We start from the raw sequence: 25467 nt of genomic DNA on the forward strand, positions 1-25467 counted from the left end.
AAAAGTAAATACATAAATAAATAAAACACACTTACCTTCCTGGAACGTGGCTAAGTCCTCCTTCATCTTCTCTCCTCGAGGCAGGCTTTCAAGCCAATCTGGTTCTGCTCTCATGCTCATGAGGTCAGCGCTCTGATTGGCAGGAGCAGCCTCTGTCAGCACTCCCGAGGGCAATGGATGCCTGCACTTACTCTCAACCCAGCTGTCTTAAAACAGCTGGGTTGAGAGGTTTGAAGTGTGCATGTCTAGCTGGCCGTCACAAGACGTCTGGCGAAAGAGACATGCGCACTTTAAACAATGCAAAAGGGAGCCCACCCTCCTCCATGCTGCCATTCAGCAGGCCCTGCCTGTACTGACACTCTGGTCAGGTTGGGGTTACGAAAAATAAAATGTTAATGAATTAGCTTCATTACCATTTCTTTTTCGTCTCTGTGGGCATTTCAGTGGGGTGACACTCCTCTGCAATAATGGAGGAGCAGTCCCGGTTTCCAGTTGCTCTTTCTATGAATAAACATGGACATTGATGTAAAATCTCTCCTGCAATTACTGAATATCTCTTGGAACTTCACCGGCTCCTGAAATGTGTAAAGTGGATGGGCTCTCACAGTTCTTTTCTCTAGCAATGTCCTTTTCCTTCCCTTACCTCTCTCTCAACTTTGTTGTTCATTCTATTCATCCTTCTTTCCTTTTTTCTTCAGTTCTATCCTTTTCCCTGCCCCTTTTTACCGCATGCTGCAATTTTTACTCCCTCTTTGTTTATTTACTCTTTCAAGTTTATTTCCTCTACCCTTCTATTGTGTCCTTTCTGTTGGTAACTTCCACATTATTTCTTTTTCTCCCCAATCTCTCATTTTTCCTTCATTCACTCTTCCTGTCAAACCTTATCTATCTCCCATGCCTCTACCTTTTTAGGTCTCGCCTGTCGATGCGCATGCGCATCGAGCTTGCGAGACTATGGGGGCTTAAACAGTCTTTAACCAACTTGCAAGGAATCGTGGCGATTCCTTGCAGTGCCCGTGAAATTCAAGCTTAATGCGCATGTGCATTGAGCTTAAAAGCGCGTGCACATGCCCCCAGCCGCCTGCTTGCATGTATTTTCCCTCAGCCGCACTCCTCCCACACCCCCGCTCCGCCCCCTCCCCTGCCTGCCGTGTCGCATTTCTTAAGTTCCCTCAGCCGCACTCCAGACCCCTGCTGCTTTCACACCCTCTCCCCGCTCCACCCCCTCCCCTGCCCGCCGTGTCGCATTTCTCCTCCCCCCTCCCCCCTCCCCTTCTCTGCCTTCCCTCCGTCTTGTTTTTTTTTTTTACCCGCTCCGCCCCCTCCCTTTTCCCCGGAGTCACTTATTCCTCTGAAGAAATGACACAATGCTTTTAACAATCTCACAATTTGCACTCGTGTACCACTACCCCCTCGCTTCTCCCCCTTCCTCTCTCTCACTACCCCTCCCTTCTTTGTGTGCGCACGCACCACGTGAAATCCCAGCGAAAAGTTAGCAGCGCTGAAACCCTCCCAATCTCAGCCCGCCAGAATCGCTCTGGATGAAGGCAAAGCTTCTAGTGGCTCCCTAAGCTGTTTTCCTCTTACATACTCGGCTCAATCAGCGCTGCCGCACGGAAGCATTTTTTTCCATTTATTCCTCTCCGCTCCGCCCCCTCCCTTTTCCCCGGAGTCACTTATTCCTCTGAAGAAATGACACAATGCTTTTAACAATCTCACAATTTGCACTTGTGTACCACTACCCCCTCTCTTCTCCCCCTTCCTCTCTCTCACTACCCCTCCCTTCTTTGTGTGCGCACGCACCACGTGAAATCCCAGCGAAAAGTTAGCAGCGCTGAAACCCTCCCAATCTCAGCCCGCCAGAATCGAAAGCTTCTAGTGGCTCCCTAAGCTGTTTTCCTCTTACATACTCGGCTCAATCAGCGCTGCCGCACGGAAGCATTTTTTCCATTTATTCCTCTGAAGGAATGACACAATGCATTTCCCGATCTCACAATTTGCACGTGTGTAGTTGAAGTTGATCCCAAAACATGCCCTTTCACGTGAAAACCGTTTCTTCTCCCTTTTTCACAAGCGAGGGATCATCCCAGGTAGGAGGGACCAGAGGGAGAAAGAGAACCGCAACGCCTCATTCTTTTCTCGAACCCTCACTCTCTCTCTGCCTGCATTGCTCAGGTTTCCCTCTCGTCTTTTGTCTAGATCATTTCCATCTGCCCCTTTGCAAAGCTGGTTCTGTCTCTTTTTTGCTTTCCTTTTCACCCGTCTCTTTTCTGTCATTCTGTATTTTCTGTTTGCCTCTCTCAACTACAAAGAATTTGACAACTATAAAATTCACACACAAACATATAAGCCCCTTCATACAGACTCATGAACACTTTAACAGAACAGATGCACCCCCCTCCCCCACCACAAAGCGCGTCCGCTTCATTACTTCATGCGCGGCCTCTCCTTAACCTAATCTACCTCACCATCTATTCTGTGTTGTCAGACTGGAAGGCACCTTCGATGCATCTGCTACTATTTGCTTGACGTCCTGCGCGCTCCTCTCATCCTGTGTCCTACAAGTCCCTTCTTTTATTTTAATTAAATACCGGACCATTTACTTGCAAAAAAAAAAATACAGACTGCAAGGCGCCTTCAGTGCATCTGCTACTATTTGCTTTAACACAAACTAACACTTTACCATACTGCACTTCCTGCTTTCTCCCTCCCTACCTCCCTTTTTCTTGAGTCCCTTCTGCTTTAGCTACATGCCACTACTATTTGCTTGCCATCTTTCGTGCTCTTAACCCTCCCTTTCTCCATTAAGCCCTTATTGTTTTTTTATAATACATCATACCATTTGCACACAATACTACCTTACTCTTACGCAACTGCTACTATCTTCTTCTCTCCCTCCCTGTCTCTACCTACTACAGCATCCATTTTAATATAACAATTTGGAGCTGTACTGCAACTTTTGTATTTCTACTACTTCTCATTATTGTTTACTTGTTTTTATATGTTATTACAATGCTACAATTGTTAGTTAAATAACATGACAACACACAAAAACAATTTAGTTCGCCTCTACAAATATGCTCACATTCCTTTTGCCTTCCATAACTTTACTATCAACAAGTTGCTGCTCTTATATCTTTTGCCCCCCACTCTTCCTTATCCATACTCTGCCATTCACCCATACAATCTTCCTTCACACACACAATACTTTTCTCGCATATTACCTTTTAGCACTCCATACTAACAAGCATTTTTGCTGCCTACTCCCACAGTCCCCCGCAGCCCAAACTCACACGTTGCACAAAACTCCATATTGTATTAAAATAGCGTGCCACTTGCCAGCCGCAATTAACCTCCTGGTCCAAGTACGCCCACCCCTCCCCTGGAGGGTTTGAATGCGCATTGTTTGTGTTGAGGAAGGTCACGTGAGCACTCTCTGCAACAGCCCACCCCCAAAAGGCACGTGCTCATCTCCCAGCTGGCTGCTGCTTTGACACAGGCCGACACTTCCTGCCGTGCGTTCCTTGCCCCCACCCCGAAAGAATTTGAGATGGCATGTTTGACCTCCGACCTTGCTTATCCATCCCAGTCCTCTTCTGTTCTTAATTTCAGCTTCTATACCCCTGCACACCAACTGTTTGAAAACCACGTAGGGTATACTTATACTGGGTTAGACTTTGGCACGTCAGTAATGGGTTTATGTGGTCAGCTGAATCTTTTTGGGGGTGGAAATAGGGGAAGAGGGTGTTATGCCAGGCACCCTTTGAGGCCTTATTGCCTCCTTGTGCTTTCACCAACACATCCACCATCACCTCCACATCCACCACCACCACATCCACCACCACCACATCCACCACCACCACATCCACCACCACCGCATCCACCACCACCACCACACCCACCACCACCACACCCACCACCACTACATCCACCACCACATCCACTACAACCACCACCCCATGCACCACTACCACCACCACCCCATCCACCACCACCGCCGCATCCACCACATCCACCACCACCACATCCACCGCATCCACCACCACCACATCCACCGCATCCATCACCACCACATCCACCATCACATCCACCATCACATCCACCACCACATCCACCACCACATCCACCACCACATCCACCATGACATCCAACGCCACATCCACCACCACATCCACCACATCCACCACCACTTCACCACCGCATCCACCACCACATCCACCACTCATCCACGCAACGCCACTCACACACGCAACGGCACTCACACACGCAACGCCACTCACACACGCAACGCCACTCACACACGCCACTCATCCACGCAACGCCACTCATCCACGCAACGCCACTCATCCATTTGCAAAACGAAAAAGGTCAAACTCTTCTATTGCGAGACCTATTGCATTTTCAATGCTTGTTTTCCTGATGTTATCTTCCCTTCCCCAGTTTGGTCCCTTTTTTTTACTTTCTCCATCCTCCCCACTACCTTCTCCATCCTCCCCACTACCTTCTGGGTTTCCTACTTCCATGTTCTTATATTCTATGTATTATTGGTCCTCTTCTTTTCTCTTTTTTCTCTTTCATTTCCACTGTACTCTGCTGTCGACTGGTGTTGTCCTCTCTCCATTTCCTTACCTTCCTGCCAGTTCTCTGTACTCAACATTGATTCTCCCAGTCTTCTAAATATTTTCCTCTCTTTCAGTCTCCTCTCCCCGTCCTGTTCTGGTTCCAGGACTCTCCACTATTGTATTTTTTCTGTTTTCTTCTTTCTACTCTTCTGCCTTCTTTTTTCTTCTCTCTAGACAGTCTGTTCTCCTGAAGTTAGCTTCAGGATTGTCTTCTGTTTCACATTTTTCTCCCTTATTTTCCTCCTCTCTTATTTCCCCATTCACTCCCTTTTACTGCTTCTCCTCTTAAACTTTTGGTGTTTCTACTGTTTTTTACTCATTCTCTCCACTGTTTTATTCTTTTATATCTTTCCACTGCTCTGCCTCACTACCTTTCCCTTACAATTTATTTTCTTCTTTATGCAAGTTCTCATCTTCTAGTTTTAATTGTCTCTGCGTTCTGTCCTTTATCCAAATCTCTTCCCTCTTCCATTCAATCAATCAATCAATCATGCCATTTGTATAGCGCACTACTCACCCGGGAGGGTCTCAAGGCGCTTGGGGGGAGGGGTATGCTACTGCTCGAACAGCCAGGTCTTGAGTTGTTTCCTGAAGGCGAGATGGTCCTGGGTCAGCCGAAGGTGGATGGGGAGGGAGTTCCAAGTCTTGGCAGCCAGGTAAGAGAAGGATCTTCCTCCGGCGGTGGCTCTTCGGATGCGTGGTACGGCTGCGAGGGCGAGGCTGGTGGACCGTAGCTGGCGGGTGGGCGTGTAGAAGGTCAGGCGGTCGTTGAGGTACTTGGGGCCCAGGTCGTGGAGAGACTTGTGTGCGTGGGTGAGGAGCCGGAACGTGATCCTCTTGTCGACGGGGAGCCAGTGCAGGTTCCTCAGGTGGCTGGAGATGTGGCTGCGTCGGGGGACATCCAGGATGAGTCGGGCGGAGGTGTTCTGGATGCGCTGGAGTCTTTTCTGTAGCTTGGCTGTGGTTCCGGCGTAGAGGGCGTTTCCGTAATCCCCATTCTCTTTCCTTCTGAATCCCTCCCTCACCTTGCTGTACATTGTCCTCTCACTTCCTTTCTCCCCTTTCTCATTATTTACGTGTTCACTTGTGTCTTTCTCTTCAGTCTCTCCCTATTTTTACCTCTCATGCCATTATCTTTTTCAGTGTTCTCCCCTCACTGCTCTCTCTCACTTCCCTCCTCTCTTCTTGTTTGCAATCTTCCCCCCCTTGTTTGCTATCTTACCGTACCCTTCTTTTGCTCATGTTTGCTCCTCTTTCTTTCCTAAATATCATCAGTCAAATGTCTTCTTTCCACTTCTACTCTGGTTTCAAATACATCCGCTCTCCCTCCCTTTAATTTTTCTGTCATCACTACCTGCCCTTCGTTTCACTTTGACATTTATAGTTTTTTTACATCTTAACCCCTCCATTTCTCTGTTTGCTCCTCAAACCCCCTGGCCCAACACCCTCTTGCATACTTCCCTTCCTCTTCCCTCTGTTCTTTCTCACTTAGTGAAAATTCGTCTGAGCCACTGTGATCATTTTCTTACAAAAAAAGTAGACTATAGTGAAGGAACCCTTTCCTTCAATATGATCCTGTTTTTGTTTCTATACCAAAATGAGGATAAAAGACAAAGGAGTCTTCATTATCGCCCTTCCTTTCTTTCTATGTTCAGAAACTAAGGAGGCACTGCAGTGAATTATCCCTTGCCATCAGGCCTTTATTTAAACAGAAACAGAAACAAGACTGTATTGAACGCAAAGAAGCCTTAACCCCTTCGGCGCGCATGACGAGCTGAGCTCGTCATGAGTCGTGCCGCTCGCACGCTGATGACGAGCTCAGCTCGTCATGTAACGCGGCTTTTTTCCAAAAGCCGCGTAGCGCAAAAATAACCGCCGCACGCATGTGGTTAAATATAGCCCACATTTTTATCGTCTTTCTTTAACGTGCTTATGTTATATGCTTTACCACATTAAACCCAGACATATTGGCTTTGCCAAAGCTTTCTGCTCCTATCCATTCAATCGCCTGTCTTCTCCTGTACTCTATTCCTTTCTTCCTCGTCTTTGCAATAGTCTTATACCTTATTTATTATTTATTTATTTATTAAAAGGCTTGTATAGCGCGTGACTCGACTCCCGGAGGAGTATCTCTGCGCTTTGTTCGCCGGTCAGGGTAGACAGACATTCCACTCTCGAGTATGTCAGAATGAGAGGTGCATCTTAAAAGAGGAAGGTTTTTAGGAGTTTCCTAAAAATCAGGTAATTAGGGCAGCTTCTCAGATCAATTGGAAGGCTATTCCAGAGACTAGGACCCAAAAACGAGAAGGCTTTGCCTCCCATTCTCGCCTTTCTGACTGCGGGAACCTGTAGTAGAAGTTGGTTGCTAGAGCGAAGGGTTCAAACAAGTTTATAAAGTACGAGTTTATCTGCCAGATACCTGGGACCTTGACCATAGACACTTTTGTGTGTAACACAGCAAATCTTAAATTTAATCCTCTGGCGGATTGGGAGCCAGTGAAGTTTTTCCAGTAGGGGCAGGGAGGGGGTTCTGGAGGGAGCATTGAGAACCAATCTTGCCGCTGTGTTCTTTACCACCTTCAACCTCCTTTGTTTCGCTGGACCATCCTTGCCATTTCCTTGCTTCATTTTCTCTGACAGACCTTTCAGTCTATCTCATACGGTTCAACACATGGACTATCTTTACCCTATTTGCATTGTCATGCTGGCTAGAAAAGGAATTTTGCTGCCCATAATGCCAGAGTACCAAAATGGTAGCTGATGTAGTAACTTAGACATTGACATTCCCAACAAGCTATTTCCTTTTGATTGTGCACATTCCAAATGCTGTGACGTTTCATTCTTTATTATGTGTTCATTCATCAACTCACCTAGTCCCACACACCTGCACAAAAACTCCCCTATCATTGGAGGAACATTAAGATATTGCCCCTGCGTATTAGCTTTGCCAGAACTTGGTTTAACTGAGCGTCACCCTCATTGTGCCATCCTTGGTTCGCGATAATGAAATGCTGATTGGCAGTAGGCATATTTTAATAGTTCCACTTTGATCTGCCTTATTTCAATGACTACGGCTAGTAGTTTCCAGCAAATAACACTTTAGGTAAATAATAGTACGTTGAAGGATACCTCAAATATAATATGTAAGAGTTTGTTAGCAGTTTTTCCTTGTTTTTAAATGTGAATTTTGCACCTGGGGCACAGAAGGCAGATGCTGAAATTGTTGAATGAATTGAATTGTATTATGAAATAGTATCAAAACATAGCTCCACAGCGAATATTCAATAAGAAAAACTACTTAGAAAGATCATATTTCATTTTTGAACAAAACATGAAATTAGTTTGCTGGAGTGGTTTCCCAGACGCTCCATGCAATATTTGATTGAATTTTGGATGCTTTCAGTTTTTAGAAGGGAAACTGCCAAACTCTGACAGTGTCCCTTTTTTTTTCTTTTTTTTGTTCAAGAGTTACAGGCTGAGGGTGGCCACTTTATTGCTATTTTCAAAATACAATCTATAATTTCCAAGCAGGCTAGAAAGAGCATTAGTAAAATAAGTATTAGAAAATAAACTGCAATTTGAGTGCCATTTAAGCAAATCTTGTTGGTTGTTCTTTAACACAGCCAAAAAAACTGTAATTTGATGGCTCCATGATATGTCTATTTTGAACATTTGGAAAGCAAGTGCTGCTGAATTTACTTTGAAATTCCTAGAAAACATGCTCGCTTATCAAAAACAGATTCGGAGTGTTTTTGAACATCAAAGGAAGCTTGATCACTCCCATTCAAGCACTTGGTGAAATAGGGGCAGTCTTCTCTTCCACATCCGTAGCAGACTTTCGAGCATGCACGTGTGATGACGTCACTAAAACAATAACAGTAAAAGAGGACTTCTGTAAATCACGCATCCTCAGAATCTACGCAACAGGTGCAACCTGGAGCCGGGTCCCAATATCTTTCAGCTGTCCAAGGTCGGTTCTGCATTTTTGAAAACCCATCGATCAAGAATGTATGGCAGACGTGTGATGGAAAATGCAGGTGTGCCGCACCTTTAAAGACCTTGCACTTTCTTAAACATTTCCTTACATTTGGATTTTCTTTGTTTGAGCTTGTGTGGCAACAAGGCGAGTCACTAACTGCTAGATCTATCAACGTTCGATTTTGCGAGTCCTTAATTGCGAAGTGTAAGGATTCGCATTTAGGGACTCGCAAAATCAGATGCATGTAGGATGTGCTAAAATATTAGCAATTCCTAAATATTCCTTATCTGCGACTCGCAGAGTGTGATTCGCAAATAAGGAATGAAATCTCATTGATTCCTATGGGCCAAGAGGACCATAGGAATGAATGGGGAGGAATTCTCAATTTGCGATTAGCAATTAGCTAATCGCAATTTGAGAATGCGATTTCAAGGGTGACGGGTGTCCAAAGGACACCCTGTTGCACCCCTTAAATTGACCTGGACACTGTTATTGCGCACACACATGTCCCAAGGACCTGTGTGTGTAACATACAACTTTGAAAGATGCACTTTAGTGCATTTTTCACAGTTTTCGCTATTTACCATGAAGTTTGATTTCATGGTAAATAGCGACCCCTATCAGCGAAATCGCTAGCTATTTTACATTCATGCATTGCATTTAAGGAATCTCAATTTGAGATTCCCTAAATGCAATCACAAATAGCGATTTATGCATTTGGGATAATGCATCCCAAGTGCATAAATACTGGTCGCAGAGGGGCAGATTCTGAGAATCTGCCCCTTTGCGAACTGTATTTCGCTTGATGCATCTAGCTGTTAGTTTGGAGCCAAATCACTCTAGCATATTCAAATTGTAGTTGTGGTGCGGACTGCAAAGTTGCACTGGTGTCCATAGTTTTGGCCATTCTGGATGTGGCCCATTTAAAATATTTAGGTAGCAATGAAAGGTCATATCCTGAGTAACTTTACAAAAGAGGAAAGATCATCTTTTTTCCATTCTACCCGTGACCTCCTTTGACAGAATATGTGCCTTTGGAAGCAAGCTTGCAAGTGCGCATGGCCATGAAAACATGGACACTCATCCCATCCTCCCGGGGCTAGCATTCAAGCAGTGTTTATTCAATATAAGCTGTTGGTTGCAGCTGGGGTCCGCCGGCACTAATTTTTGGGCACCAGCACTTATTTTTCCTCATCAGACTTTGACCCAGAAGAAGAGAAAGGAGGAGGAAGAGAAAGATGGAAAAACAGTGACAACGAAAAAAGGGATGAAAATGAACCTGATAGAGTAAGATAACGGGGTGTGGAGTGTTAGGTGGTGGATGAAAGAGGCATGCAGTAGAGACAAATCTATGCAGCCTTGCTATTTGGCACCCCAATATTCCATCCCGTCAGGCGTGGGCTTACTGAGCAAAATACTAGGACCTGGCACTTAATCTTTTACAAATTAAGTGCTCCATTTAGGGCTACTGAAGTTTAAAGAACTTCCTCCCCACAGGCACTAAAGGCAGCATGGAAATAACTTTTGTCCTATTTTTTTGAGTGAGGATTCCGAGGAAATGAGGATAATGTAAGGAGTAGCCCATGTGCACCTAACACACCTGTCCATGTCAGAGCACAGCAGTGACGAAGCTGTAGGGGCCGTCTTAACTCGCGTAAATCTGTGTAGCGTAATCACATGGATTCACTTACAAATTACACAAGATTATATGGAATTATGCAAAAAGAGCAATACTGCATTTTTGGCAATTTTGTTACTGCAAAAACCACATTGTGTCCAAAGTGGGACAGGAATATACAATTTGCTCTAAGGAATAGTGCTAAATTCAAAAGAACCCAAATTGCAGCGTGAGCAGTCGTTTGTGCCTGCTAAATGTGCTCCTGGAGTAGGATGTTCCCCCAACTTACTCCTGACATTTAGCTCAAGTTTTTAAGTGCAAAATGCACCCTTGTGTCAAAAATGGGCACTAGGATGCATATTGCGCTAAGAAAATCTCTCTAACTGCAATGGAGCACGAACAGTAGCATGAGCAGCCACTCACGCTCTTTAACTGTGCTCTCCCAGTAGGACTTTTTTCCCCTAGATTGCTCTTAATTGTGTGAGAAGGAGTAATTGCGGTGTTAGTGGTAAATCTTCAGCAAAGAGTAACGCAAAATTACTAAATTAGTCCGATTACTTTGGAATATTTAAAATTACTCCCAGGCCTACAAAAATGTAGGTCGATGGAGCATTTACGTGGAAGGGTCAATCACTAATTCAGGCACACTCAAAGCAGCATAACTCTGCATAAAACTTACATAGGTAAGTAAGAGAAGGTTTGGTGATGGTGCAATGCACGCTTGGTTATGGGGTATTGTACATATGTTGGGTGCATGTCAAATACCCTGTTTATAATGTAGTTATTGTCAGTATATGGTGAGTTTTGGGGTATTGTGATGGGTGCATCGTCAAAATACCAATTCTGTAAATACAGCATCTGTCTATGTGCAAATGTGATAAGCAGAGCTCCTGGAGAAAGTTTGCCTTGTCAGAAAGAACACAGTGTGAAAAACAGGCTACAAAAAGGAGCAAAAAGAATGATAACTATCTGGTATGGGGATGCAAGGTGTTCCGTATAATTTAGCAGTAATTAAAATAATCAGCATTGGTATTTAATAAAGTTCCAACAACCTTTTCTCCTGAAAAGTTTTTTTTGTCTAGTAGGTCTCCTTTGGCATCTTTTGACAATGAGCACATTATTCATTGAGTTCTTGAGTTTGCTTTGCCATGGTAGGTGATGTGAAATTCCTCTGGTAGGTGTGAGCTTGAGAGCGTATTTGTGTGTAGTTTGTTGGTATCCATGGATACAGCTAATGGTTATGTAGAGTAGTTTGTATGGAAATGTGACTGTGGTACAATTTTGTGCTGTTATCATGGGGATATCACCTGCCAGTTATTCTTCCTCTGCGTCGATTGGGTTGCAAGGGTTGATCAAGTATTCCTTCTGGTATTTCTCGACTTACCCCATTGCATGCTTCAACATGCCATCCCCTATCTTCATTCTATATAAGTTTAGGGAAATGTAATACCTAACACAAAATAGTATTGCTATCTCTAGCCTTTACATTAAGGTGATAGTGTAGACAGTCCCTTAAAGGGGACCGGCATGTCTATAGGATCTGTGATTCATGACAGATTGTTTATATTCAGGGCTCAAAGGTTTCAAGTGGTAGATTAAGTTATTCTGTGCTGGGCATGGTGATTTGGGGTAGTCAAAGGCCAAGAAGAAGAATGAGGTGAGATGTTCCAGTTAGGCAATGGACTGAACCCAATTTTCCTATCTATCCTTATAATAGGGTTCTTCCTGCTTGGCTAGATGGGTCAAGACTATGTCATATGGCTCCTGAAACAGAAAGACCAGCTTAACTTTGGGTCATGTTGCTGGGTCATGTAATTATTTAAAGGGTCCATCTAGTCAACAATGTCAAACTCCATCCCAAAACCTGTCTCTGACAATATCAAATAAAGCAACATCCTAGAACGCCTACTTTTGGTAAGTGTTAAAGATACACATATGGGTAAAGAAAAAAATTTATTTTCTACATTATGTGACCCCTTTAATTGGGCTAAACTTGATGTTTTTTTGCGTTATGATTCAGATCCGTGTTTATGCATTTAATTATTATACTCTTTTTATAATGAGGTAGCATGCAGAAAATGTGTGAATGGCTTACATGTATGCATTTCATATATTACATGATAAGTGAAAACTTTGTGAGGTATGCAGGGGTTTTGTGTCAGGAGAGGTAATGCAATTGCATTGCATATCAGGTGAACAACCGCAAAGTACTAAGTGTTCTTGGGCATTTATTTAAGTCTTTTGAGCTCGCTTATCTTTGCATCTATTTTTCCGTTTCAGTGTGCCTTGAGAAAAAAGGGTGAATTGTGTGAGGGAAAAAAAGCCAATTTTCCCCGGGTGTTTGTAGCAAGGGGTGCCGTTAACACTGAAATAGCAGAGGAAAATGCAGAATGAAAATGGTAACCAATTGATTCCCCTGGGTACTCTGCAGAAAAAAAGCAAGAACAAATGGTAGTCCCATACCACACACAATTCAATTACAGCAGCTATACTTCATTCTTAACCGAGAAAGCAATGTTAGAACCCCCAGTTAGCAGCGTGAACTACGCACATACATATATGTGGTTACGCACCTGTGTATCAGTGATACTTTGTGGGGGCCCGGCCCATAGTTTTTAAGAGCTGTGCACACTTGTGCTAGTCTCCTCCCCCACATTCTGCATGGTCTCTTCTGCTAACCACAGGCATGCGCCGCCAGTCTGCTAGCCCATCGAGGTGCATCCATTTCATCCAACCTGAAAGGGTAGTAAGTGTTTTATAGCAAGAATGAAGTGCCATTGGTTTTACGTTAAACGTCCACTGGGCCTAGACCTGGGAAACGCTGTCTCAGCTTGACTTGTAATGGAGAGAAAAAGGAAGTGTTACATTTTTGCAGCCAGTCTGTTTTCTTCCTCGAGAGCTGCTCGCTGCTCGTTGTTGACCCCACGGTTATGCCTCTCGCATTTGCACTGCTTTACACACGGACTTGTCGAGTATTTGGAACAAAAGGCCCGCCCTGGACTCGGTCCAGGTTTGAAGGGAAGTAATTATAAACATCTCCTTGCTGAAGGCACTTTGTCTGTGTGCTATTTGAGCTAACAACAAGGACGAACTCCGGCAGAAGTTCCCAGAAACATCTTGAATTCCGCTTTGAAAAAGTCGAGTAGCTTTAGTTATAAACTTTTGTCACTGAAAGTAACTCAAGCTGAGAAATCTATTTCGTGTTCTTTTTTTCAGTCAAACATTCAAGCAGCTCCTACGTCGAGTTTCTAACATAGCAAGATATTCTGTTTGCTTATCCCAGTTAATTCCTGACAACATCTGTTCATCTTTCTTACCTACAGGGTCCGAAAGGCTATCCGGGGCCCCGAGGTCTGCCAGGGGAGAAGGTAAGTGCTTGAAAGGAAACACGCACGCAGCCGCGCAGAGCGGGCCTCGCGCGCGGCTTGCACGGTGTATGTATGTGATGTCCCATTATCAAAGTGCGCAGCAGACCTTTGAAGCGTAATTGTGCTAGTTAAATGCGTCGTGCGATCACGTGACTGCAGTATTTTTATAAAGCAGTCTTTGTCTGTTTCGTTGCATCTTGCCGCAGTTTGCATGTTCGACAGAGACGGGGCTGGCTTCCTTCGTGGGCACTGGCATGTTCGAACAGATACATACATTTGAGTTTTCCTGTGAAGCACTGACTGTTACAGAGTCTCCGCTGTGTGCGGGGGCGTAACACAGGCCCTGGCGGCCTTGGAGGGAGCAGTGGGTAATTTGTTAAAAAAAAAAAAAAGTGCCAGCCAGGACTCTTTTCAGGCGGCCACTGCAGCTTGCCCCACACATTGCCCCTGTAATGCTGCCACTGATAGTAACACCACAACTAATAACCATCACACTTCTATAGGTTTGATAATGTGGACTATTTCAGGCCCCCTAAGCTATAACAATGGCTTGGGTGGCAAGTAGTAGTCTTTTTTATGTATAATAAATGAATAATTAACTGTTGGTGTGGTCATGTCTAAACTAACCAGACAGTGCCACCTTGTGGCAGAATGACTGTCTCAAGCCCCAGTGTTGACAATGAAGTGCCGGTGGTGAGCACTGGAAACCATAGGCTCAAATTAAGCATGGGTGGTTGGGAAGGGAGGAGGGCACACTTTAGGGGCCTCCGTTTCAACCTAAGGCTTATGAATATCTGTGAGCTACGGGGGTGCCAGTGGCCCGTGACCATATTCTGCATGGCCGGCTGAAAGCTTCCAGCGGATTCTCTATACAAAAGCGAAATCCATATGGCGTCACTGTTTAGGTATACGCCTTTCCGTATTTCGTTTTTTTGTGATTATACTAAGACCGAGAATAAAGTGCTTTCCGGTCTTTATTTATTTTTTAAAAAGGGAAAAGTACAGAAACTAGGTATTTTACTGAATGAATCTCCATGCTGTCAATCACAACTGTCAGGCCAATACCTGCACAGATCGCCAGCACAGGAGTTTTAAAAAGGGAAGTCCTAATATAGCTACAGATGTGCACGTTTGCACTTTATTTTCTGAGGAGTATATTGCTGCACTTTATATTGATGCATATGGTCTTAAAATGTGACGGGCATCTAAGTGGAGAGTGAACATTTAGCAGTTATTTAAATAAATATTGAAAAATATTAGTTGGAGTATTATTATTTTTTTACATTACACAAAATGAATATGGATATACACTGATACGAAGCAATACATTATGGATCAAAGCAGACAGAAAGTTAGAATAATAAATCTAAAAATTAGGAGACAATATATGCAAATTATGGTCTTCATGAGTGTAGTTTGGGAAAGTTTGTTCACATTTGGTTCAGTATAGACCCCTTTGCATAAAGACGGAAGTCATCAATCATTTACCTGGGTAAATCTCATGAATGTGTTTGCATGATATCGGTGCTGTGCGTTGTTCATGCATTGGAATTGCTGTGATGCTGGTCTCTCCTGAAGAGCAGCATTGTCCTTTGAATTGGACTGTTGAAAAACCTTTCATCCGATAGAGGAAGCAGACAGACGGGGAAATCTAGACCCTGGAAAAGCTTACTTGTGAAGGAGCATTTTTTTGGCACTGAACAGAAGCCGTCTGTGAAGTTCCCCTGGTGGGAATTTGACACTTGATGCTTGAGTGTGATATTGTCTGCACAGGAGTACTGGATTACTGCCTGACCACAACCACCATAACATTATTTCTGATTTCCATGTGGCTGCTGCACACTTGTGGGGAAAATGTCAATATAAATGCTGATCTGTGCCTGATATTTTGTTTCCTACAAGTGGAATGTGTTGATTCTTGTTGGAATTCGTCGATTCTCGTTAGTCAGCAGAATCTAGCGTAAAAAACGCCTCCAAGGACTGAAGCGTATTCTATCTGTGTTCAAAAGTTGCACATATGCATGAACTGAACCACCACAATATTTTGGCATTGGCTCTGAATATTCCAAATTGCAGTATGGGGTCAAGAATATGGCTTTGACGACATCGAAAATGCAGAGAAGGTCCAACATTTGCCCATTGTTGGTCGATGGTGCCTGACTATTGAAAAAATGCACCAGAGGCAGGGATCCTAAGCAGCACACGTTTAATGGTGTTTTGTCAGTGCTTAATTTGAGCTGGTGGTTTCCAGTGCTCGGCTCCAGCGCTTAATTGTTAACACCGGCACTTATGACAGGATGCCACATGTTGGTGCTGTTTGTCAAATTGAGAAATGATCACAACAACAGGAATTATTAATTCAACATTCTTTAACAATAACTAATATCTGCCATCTGAGCCATTCTTATAGCTTTGGTGGCTTGGAATTTTCTGAACTGTCACACTTGTAAGAGTGTGATGGTTAGTAGTGTGTTGGTGCTGTCACTTGCAGGGGCAATGTTTGCTGCAATCTGAAGTGGCCTCCTGAATAGGACCCAGCCACTTATTCTTTTACAAATCAAGCATTGGCTGTAGCAATCACACACATGGCCCTATGGGCAGGCAGAGACGCTCAGACAGCAGTCTCGCCAAAGTATGTTAGTTACATTGATATTAGTTACATATATATATATATATGACCGAGAGAGCAAACTCCGCAAGCTGGAAACACGTTATATATTACAACTTGACACCAGGCACCAGGAGGCCTGAATGCTACGGAGGATCTGTATACCTGCTTACCCTGATTATTCAATAGCAGCATGATTCCTCGTCCTTACGTTTCCTGTGGACCATTGTCTGTTCATTGATCTCGGGGATAGCCGGCTGGCATCCCTGGAGTTTGGTGAATATGACATTTTCTATATTGTTATTCTTGTCTCTCTTCTCCTAATTTTAAGGAAGTACTTTACAGACATGCTCCGGCTGGGGCATGGATTCGGGATGTTTAATTATGAAGGGATTTCGATTTCCCGATGAGTACTGCTCCAATGTAAAAGCCCCCTTTGTGGCTTTATTTTTGTATATTTTTACTGTATGCGAGATCATACAGTAAATATCTCTTTAAATCATTGTGATCCTGTACATGTGTTGTTGACACTTCTTTTATTCAACATTAGTAGACTGAACCAATATACATAGTTTTAGATTTATCACGAGCACTCATAAAACTTCACAATTAAAACAATACAATATGATTCTTGTAGAGGTCAGGTCACCTAATACAGACGCGATTAAAGTAAGTTATGTTAGCTGTGAGGGCCACTTATTTATGCATATGAAGACATCTTTGTGCTAACCATCATTTTATTGGTATTATAGTTTATGTGTAACAGCATGTTTTTGCCATTAGCCCTTTAAAAGATGATCAGGAAATGTATATTTGTTTACATGGAAGGAATGTTTACATAGCATATTTTGCACATGTATCCAAGTCATTTGCACTTTATAATTCTAAATGTTTACATTGCAGTTTCTGCACTATCAGCATTATTTTGCACATGAATAGACAACAGTCCTGATCTATCCTGAATTTTATCATCTGTCTTTTAGATTAACTTATGACAATATGCAATTTGGTTTTTAACATGCTGAATCAATGTGCCTCGAGTGACCTGACCATTCCTTTTTAAATTGGAGATATATAGGTGTGGAAATTCAATGATTTTATGAGTTTTGGGTATTTAACCGCTATTGAAAAACGTATTTAATTAATTAGATGTATTTACATTTTTGAATGAATATTGTACCGTCAGATATTATACGCCTGTGTATTTTAATAGCACTTGATCCATAATCTTGTCGGTTACCTGGTGAGCCTTTGGAATTACATGAATCATTCTTCACTGTTTATTATTTAAATTAATCACGTGGTGATGACGAAATAGAGCACTGGCACTTTAAAAATGAGTAACAGGATATGTGGCGTTGTCATGTGAGCAAGGCTCCAAGGAGCCGAAACGTCATGCGGCAGACTATGTGTCATTAAAGAAGAGTTGCACTTAACTGGTCCGTGTCCGAGGTTTCTGTGCAGCGCTGCGAGTAGGCGAGAGGCTGCCTGTGAAACGCGGTAAACGGTGATATATATATATATATATATATATATACCTCCAAAGAACCGGAATCTTCACCACTCCATATCCACAGAGCCAGAAATGGAACGGACACCAATTTTCCTTTGTGTAGTATTTTATTCAGTGCATTCCGCCTTGACGCGTTTCATCCCCTAGAGGCCTTGATATGTATATACACTGATAAAACCATAGGTTAGCTAGTCTGACATTTTACTGGTACAAGACCAGAGAAATTCAGCCGTTATACATAGCAGAGCTAACTATAACTCGTGCCCCTGCAATGCACTGCTGATGACGTCACACATTACATCGCTTGTGACATGGTCAGTGACATCACTGACGATATCTCAAATGACATATCTGATGACATCATCCAGTGAGTGAGTGTTTCTAAAAGATTTTAGAATGTTATATATATATATATATATATATATATATGCCTTCACAATTTGTCCAAGAAAGAAAGCGCCACTCCACAGAAGATTAAAGCGCAGCTTTATTCATTACAGGAGGAAGCTGTGCCAGCATGTTCTGGATTCAAATCGGCCTGATGCATTTCGAGCCCCCTGGCTCTTGTTCACAGGCTCTTGCTGAGGAAACGGAAACAAAAGCTCTCGGCATTTTAACAGGTGACTTCCTATTTGCGCCGTGCACTCTGGTAGTTGAAGTGCTTAAATCAAAACCTTCCAGTAGGTCGTTCCGTTTCTCAGGATTCATTCATTAATATTAAAACCCTCCAGTGGGCCTCCAAAACACGCCGCACAGTCAATTAAGAATCTCCTGTGGCCAACACCGAGGCACGAACAGTTCATCGCCCCGGCAGCACCTTACACATTTTTTCTTCAAGGCGGTGCGCTCTCACGGCGGGACAGCCGGTAGTTATGCCTTCACAATTTGTCCAAGAAAGAAAGCGCCACTCCACAGAAGATTAAAGCGCAGCTTTATTCATTACAGGAGGAAGCTGTGCCAGCATGTTCTGGATTCAAATCGGCCTGATGCATTTCGAGCCCCCTGGCTCTTGTTCACAGGCTCTTGCTGAGGAAACGGAAACAAAAGCTCTCGGCATTTTAACAGGTGACTTCCTATTTGCGCCGTGCACTCTGGTAGTTGAAGTGCTTAAATCAAAACCTTCCAGTAGGTCGTTCCGTTTCTCAGGATTCATTCATTAATATTAAAACCCTCCAGTGGGCCTCCAAAACACGCCGCACAGTCAATTAAGAATCTCCTGTGGCCAACACCGAGGCACGAACAGTTCATCGCCCCGGCAGCACCTTACACATTTTTTCTTCAAGGCGGTGCGCTCTCACGGCGGGACAGCCGGTAGTTATGCCTTCACAATTTGTCCAAGAAAGAAAGCGCCACTCCACAGAAGATTAAAGCGCAGCTTTATTCATTACAGGAGGAAGCTGTGCCAGCATGTTCTGGATTCAAATCGGCCTGATGCATTTCGAGCCCCCTGGCTCTTGTTCACAGGCTCTTGCTGAGGAAACGGAAACAAAAGCTCTCGGCATTTTAACAGGTGACTTCCTATTTGCGCCGTGCACTCTGGTAGTTGAAGTGCTTAAATCAAAACCTTCCAGTAGGTCGTTCCGTTTCTCAGGATTCATTCATTAATATTAAAACCTTCCAGTAGGTCGTTCCGTTTCTCAGGATTCATTCATTAATATTAACATGCTGGCACAGCTTCCTCCTGTAATGAATAAAGCTGCGCTTTAATCTTCTGTGGAGTGGCGCTTTCTTTCTTGGACAAATTGTGAAGGCATAACTACCGGCTGTCCCGCCGTGAGAGCGCACCGCCTTGAAGAAAAAATGTGTAAGGTGCTGCCGGGGCGATGAACTGTTCGTGCCTCGGTGTTGGCCACAGGAGATTCTTAATTGACTGTGCGGCGTGTTTTGGAGGCCCACTGGAGGGTTTTAATATTAATGAATGAATCCTGAGAAACGGAACGACCTACTGGAAGGTTTTGATTTAAGCACTTCAACTACCAGAGTGCACAACGCAAATAGGAAGTCACCTGTTAAAATGCCGAGAGCTTTTGTTTCCGTTTCCTCAGCAAGAGCCTGTGAACAAGAGCCAGGGGGCTCGAAATGCATCAGGCCGATTTGAATCCAGAACATGCTGGCACAGCTTCCTCCTGTAATGAATAAAGCTGCGCTTTAATCTTCTGTGGAGTGGCGCTTTCTTTCTTGGACAAATTGTGAAGGCATAACTACCGGCTGTCCCGCCGTGAGAGCGCACCGCCTTGAAGAAAAAATGTGTAAGGTGCTGCCGGGGCGATGAACTGTTCGTGCCTCGGTGTTGGCCACAGGAGATTCTTAATTGACTGTGCGGCGTGTTTTGGAGGCCCACTGGAGGGTTTTAATATTAATGAATGAATCCTGAGAAACGGAACGACCTACTGGAAGGTTTTGATTTAAGCACTTCAACTACCAGAGTGCACGGCGCAAATAGGAAGTCACCTGTTAAAATGCCGAGAGCTTTTGTTTCCGTTTCCTCAGCAAGAGCCTGTGAACAAGAGCCAGGGGGCTCGAAATGCATCAGGCCGATTTGAATCCAGAACATGCTGGCACAGCTTCCTCCTGTAATGAATAAAGCTGCGCTTTAATCTTCTGTGGAGTGGCGCTTTCTTTCTTGGACAAATTGTGAAGGCATAACTACCGGCTGTCCCGCCGTGAGAGCGCACCGCCTTGAAGAAAAAATGTGTAAGGTGCTGCCGGGGCGATGAACTGTTCGTGCCTCGGTGTTGGCCACAGGAGATTCTTAATTGACTGTGCGGCGTGTTTTGGAGGCCCACTGGAGGGTTTTAATATTAATGAATGAATCCTGAGAAACGGAACGACCTACTGGAAGGTTTTGATTTAAGCACTTCAACTACCAGAGTGCACGGCGCAAATAGGAAGTCACCTGTTAAAATGCCGAGAGCTTTTGTTTCCGTTTCCTCAGCAAGAGCCTGTGAACAAGAGCCAGGGGGCTCGAAATGCATCAGGCCGATTTGAATCCAGAACATGCTGGCACAGCTTCCTCCTGTAATGAATAAAGCTGCGCTTTAATCTTCTGTGGAGTGGCGCTTTCTTTCTTGGACAAATTGTGAAGGCATAACTACCGGCTGTCCCGCCGTGAGAGCGCACCGCCTTGAAGAAAAAATGTGTAAGGTGCTGCCGGGGCGATGAACTGTTCGTGCCTCGGTGTTGGCCACAGGAGATTCTTAATTGACTGTGCGGCGTGTTTTGGAGGCCCACTGGAGGGTTTTAATATTAATGAATGAATCCTGAGAAACGGAACGACCTACTGGAAGGTTTTGATTTAAGCACTTCAACTACCAGAGTGCACGGCGCAAATAGGAAGTCACCTGTTAAAATGCCGAGAGCTTTTGTTTCCGTTTCCTCAGCAAGAGCCTGTGAACAAGAGCCAGGGGGCTCGAAATGCATCAGGCCGATTTGAATCCAGAACATGCTGGCACAGCTTCCTCCTGTAATGAATAAAGCTGCGCTTTAATCTTCTGTGGAGTGGCGCTTTCTTTCTTGGACAAATTGTGAAGGCATAACTACCGGCTGTCCCGCCGTGAGAGCGCACCGCCTTGAAGAAAAAATGTGTAAGGTGCTGCCGGGGCGATGAACTGTTCGTGCCTCGGTGTTGGCCACAGGAGATTCTTAATTGACTGTGCGGCGTGTTTTGGAGGCCCACTGGAGGGTTTTAATATTAATGAATGAATCCTGAGAAACGGAACGACCTACTGGAAGGTTTTGATTTAAGCACTTCAACTACCAGAGTGCACGGCGCAAATAGGAAGTCACCTGTTAAAATGCCGAGAGCTTTTGTTTCCGTTTCCTCAGCAAGAGCCTGTGAACAAGAGCCAGGGGGCTCGAAATGCATCAGGCCGATTTGAATCCAGAACATGCTGGCACAGCTTCCTCCTGTAATGAATAAAGCTGCGCTTTAATCTTCTGTGGAGTGGCGCTTTCTTTCTTGGACAAATTGTGAAGGCATAACTACCGGCTGTCCCGCCGTGAGAGCGCACCGCCTTGAAGAAAAAATGTGTAAGGTGCTGCCGGGGCGATGAACTGTTCGTGCCTCGGTGTTGGCCACAGGAGATTCTTAATTGACTGTGCGGCGTGTTTTGGAGGCCCACTGGAGGGTTTTAATATTAATGAATGAATCCTGAGAAACGGAACGACCTACTGGAAGGTTTTGATTTAAGCACTTCAACTACCAGAGTGCACGGCGCAAATAGGAAGTCACCTGTTAAAATGCTGAGAGCTTTTGTTTCCGTTTCCTCAGCAAGAGCCTGTGAACAAGAGCCAGGGGGCTCGAAATGCATCAGGCCGATTTGAATCCAGAACATGCTGGCACAGCTTCCTCCTGTAATGAATAAAGCTGCGCTTTAATCTTCTGTGGAGTGGCGCTTTCTTTCTTGGACAAATTGTGAAGGCATATATATATATATATATATATATTTATATATATATATATATCCTGCCAATGTGACGCTCAGACCTCCAATGCGTGCTGCTACTGGTGCTCTGCGTAGGGGCCGGATCAGGGCCCAAGAGACAATTTTACAACCAAGGACGCAGCACTCTGGGTTGGGGGTTTTTAACTAAGATTTATTTGTTTCTTCTGCTCGAGCAGGAGAAAGAAATAAATCTTAGTTAAAAACCCCCAACCCAGAGTGCCGCAACCTTGGTTGTAAAAAAAAAAAAAAAAAAACATATATATATATATATATATATATATATATATATTACTCTCCTCCTGCTTCTCCACGCTGCTCGCACGGCACGCAGAACACAAGGACCACCACACAGCTCGTCCAGTACAAAGGTTCAGTTTATTATCCCCTTGTTTCTCACTAGCCTGACGCGTTTCGGGTATGGACTACCCTTGTTATTTATATATATATATATATATATATATTCACAACCACAGTTCACCGCCGCCGCTCCACTTGCCTCGGGTGCTTGTTCCAGCGGCAGTGAGCTGCTATTCGTATTGCCACACCAGTAGACGATCCAGGTCCACCGAAAAAGGAGAGCACTCACAGGAATTCTACAGTGAAAAAGTCTTTAATGTGCGAAACCTCCCCCGCACCAACAGACTCATTTCGGCGTTGCCGCCTTCTTCGATGTCGGTGAGCAAGTTTGCAAACCACCATTTTAAAGTGCATAGTGATGACGTTAAAAATTGATTTAATAAACAGCGAAGATGGCCTAAAGAAAACTCATGTGCCCATACTTGATATTTACAATGATGGCCATCTTTAAGCATGTCTCCAGCAATGAAACATATATACAGATCTATTTACAAAATATATTCACATATTTGTCATAAGGCAGGTAACTCAATAATTAATTTAATGATAAAAATGCCATAGAGAAGACCCACATATATTTACAAAATGTCAGGTTTTAAGATCACAATTGTGTTTTAAATTTTATATTATTCTCCTCTAATGATCAATGATACCATGCCTTATGGTTTCGGAGCAGCAATCAAGCCCTGAATGGGCAAATTCTGTGCTTAGCGAGTTGACTGACCTAAACTTACATATCATGAAAAAATAATCTCCTTGATTGGTTAGTCAGACTAGACTACCATTTTTATAAATTATTTCGGAGATTATATGTCTTCTCAGAAAAATGGACTAGACTCAGACGTAAGGTCAGTTCGCTCTTGATTGAACGGGAGAAAGGCTGGCAGTGAAAGAACAGAGCATGGTGACAGCATTGTTAGTCTAGATGAGCCCAAAGCTCCTCTGCAATGTTTAACCCTATAGGTGCCATGGTGTTAAGATCGGTAATGTATTTTGACATTAACCTTCGTAAATTTCTAACTCTGTCACCTCATCTCTCATGTTTAGGGACTTGATCTATGCAAAAGAATTTCACCAGGTCACGGTTACTATTATGTCCAATCTCAAAGTATTTTTTTTGTGTGGACGCACGGTAGTGACTTGAGACCAAATGGTCATTCATTAACTTGCAGTGTCTATATGTGATCACCGCTTGTGCGGGAATTACATTTTTGAGGATGGAATCGATCTAGAGGATATGCCAATTCTTTTTGAAGATTTGTACCACTTGTGGGGTCTTGGAGTTATGGCGGGTAATCATTCTAGCAGGCTTGGTCTCATTGCTTTGTATTGCTGTGTGTGGTACTTTAGGTATTAATAATTCTGATTTGGTGATTTTATCAGCCCTCTTCTCAGCTGCACTCAAGTTATGAAATTAATATCCTCTGTTTTTAAAATGCCTAAATGTCTCTTCTTTGGCTCGAAGATATTCTTCTGGTGTCGTGCTGTTGCGTTTCAACCACACGAGCACCACATAGGGTATGTTGTTAATCATGGTCTTTGGGTGAAAACTTCTGGTGTGCAAGACAGAATTGCCCACTGTGGGTTTTTGAAACAGCTGGGTCAAAATGTGTCTGTCTGCGAAGTTTACGTCACCACCAGAAGAATATCCCACGGAGCAGTTTGCACAACAACAGACAGACTGATACAGACATTCACACAGTTTAGTCACTAACCCATGCATTCAGTAAGACACATTTAATCACTCACTTATACAGTCAGTCATGCCTCCATCCAAATCCTGCATCCAGACACTTGTACACCCACTCATTCTTCAATACACCTTGGCATATATATAAAACATATTTAACCTTTACAGAAACACACAGTCACTGGATGATGTCATCAGTGATGTCATTTGAGATGTCATCAGTGATGTCACTGATCATGTCATGAATGATGTAATATGTGACGTCAACAGCAGTACATTGCGGGGGCGCAAGTTCTAGTTAGCTGAACTAACTATAACAGCAGAATTTCTATGGTTTTGTACGAGTGAAGTGTCCAACTAACTATAACATCCCTGAAACCTATGGTTTTTTTCAGTGAATTTCTAAGGTTTTTTTAATGCAAATTTCTAACTATAACATGCCTGAAACTTATTTTTTTTCAGTAAATATATATATGTGTATATTTGTATGAATATATATATACACATACACACATACACACACACACATGGTACAGAATGTGAGAAGCTACACGTACACTGCAGTGCAAGACACAGTAAATTAAATATTAGGTCTCAAATATGTGCCAACTACTTCCTGGAATAGGAAGGAATGTGATGCAGATTGTGGGTACGTAAGGAGAAGAACTTCACCTCTGCCCATGGGCAGGGTCAGTGTGACCATAAAGATTAGTGATAAGAGATATAGCCATGCCTTGGACTAATTGGAAGTTAGTTGGGAGAGGGAGCAAAGAGTGTCTGCACCATGAAACGCATGTACATTGTGCATTACGAAGAAAGCAGAGGCAGCTCAGTGGGTAAAGGAAAATGCCGCTGAGATTGTCATTTCTTCCACACTTACAGACCTCAACTTTGTCATGTCCCCTGCAAAATATTTAAAAAATGTTGAATCTTTGTTTTAACATCATGTGTAACTAGGGTTTTAATAGGATCTTTGAAGTCAAAGGAAAGCTTACTATATCAGTTCCCTTGACTGTGTTTTAGGAGAAGAGATACTCCACGATCTATGATTTTGTTTTTTAGAATGGGCTCTCAAAAGAGAGCTGATACTATACAGACTATGTATGCTGTAAAAGAAAAATATTTATATTGCTGTAAATAAATACTGCTGAAAAGTTGTTCTGCTATTCTAGTGTTTATGAATGAAGGCATATGTGGCACCTGAAGATACAGTAGTCACTTACCTTAGCTCCCATGAAAGCATGAAACATAAATAAAGCAAAAAGAA

At 43.5% G+C, this 25467-nt stretch overlaps 1 protein-coding gene across 1 annotated transcript in view; it reads left to right on the forward strand.

The window, feature by feature from the left end:
- COL24A1 (collagen type XXIV alpha 1 chain) overlaps positions 1 to 25467 on the forward strand; it is a 979161-nt gene that overhangs the window by 340851 nt on the left and 612843 nt on the right. The window contains exon 8 of the mRNA XM_078645481.1: positions 13543 to 13587. Within this exon, the coding sequence (XP_078501607.1) occupies positions 13543 to 13587 (45 nt within the window). The remainder of the gene's footprint in view (positions 1 to 13542; positions 13588 to 25467) is intronic.

The sequence above is a fragment of the Lissotriton helveticus genome, chromosome 1_1 (assembly GCF_964261635.1).
Source record: "Lissotriton helveticus chromosome 1_1, aLisHel1.1, whole genome shotgun sequence".
NCBI classification, from domain to species: Eukaryota; Metazoa; Chordata; class Amphibia; order Caudata; family Salamandridae; genus Lissotriton; species Lissotriton helveticus.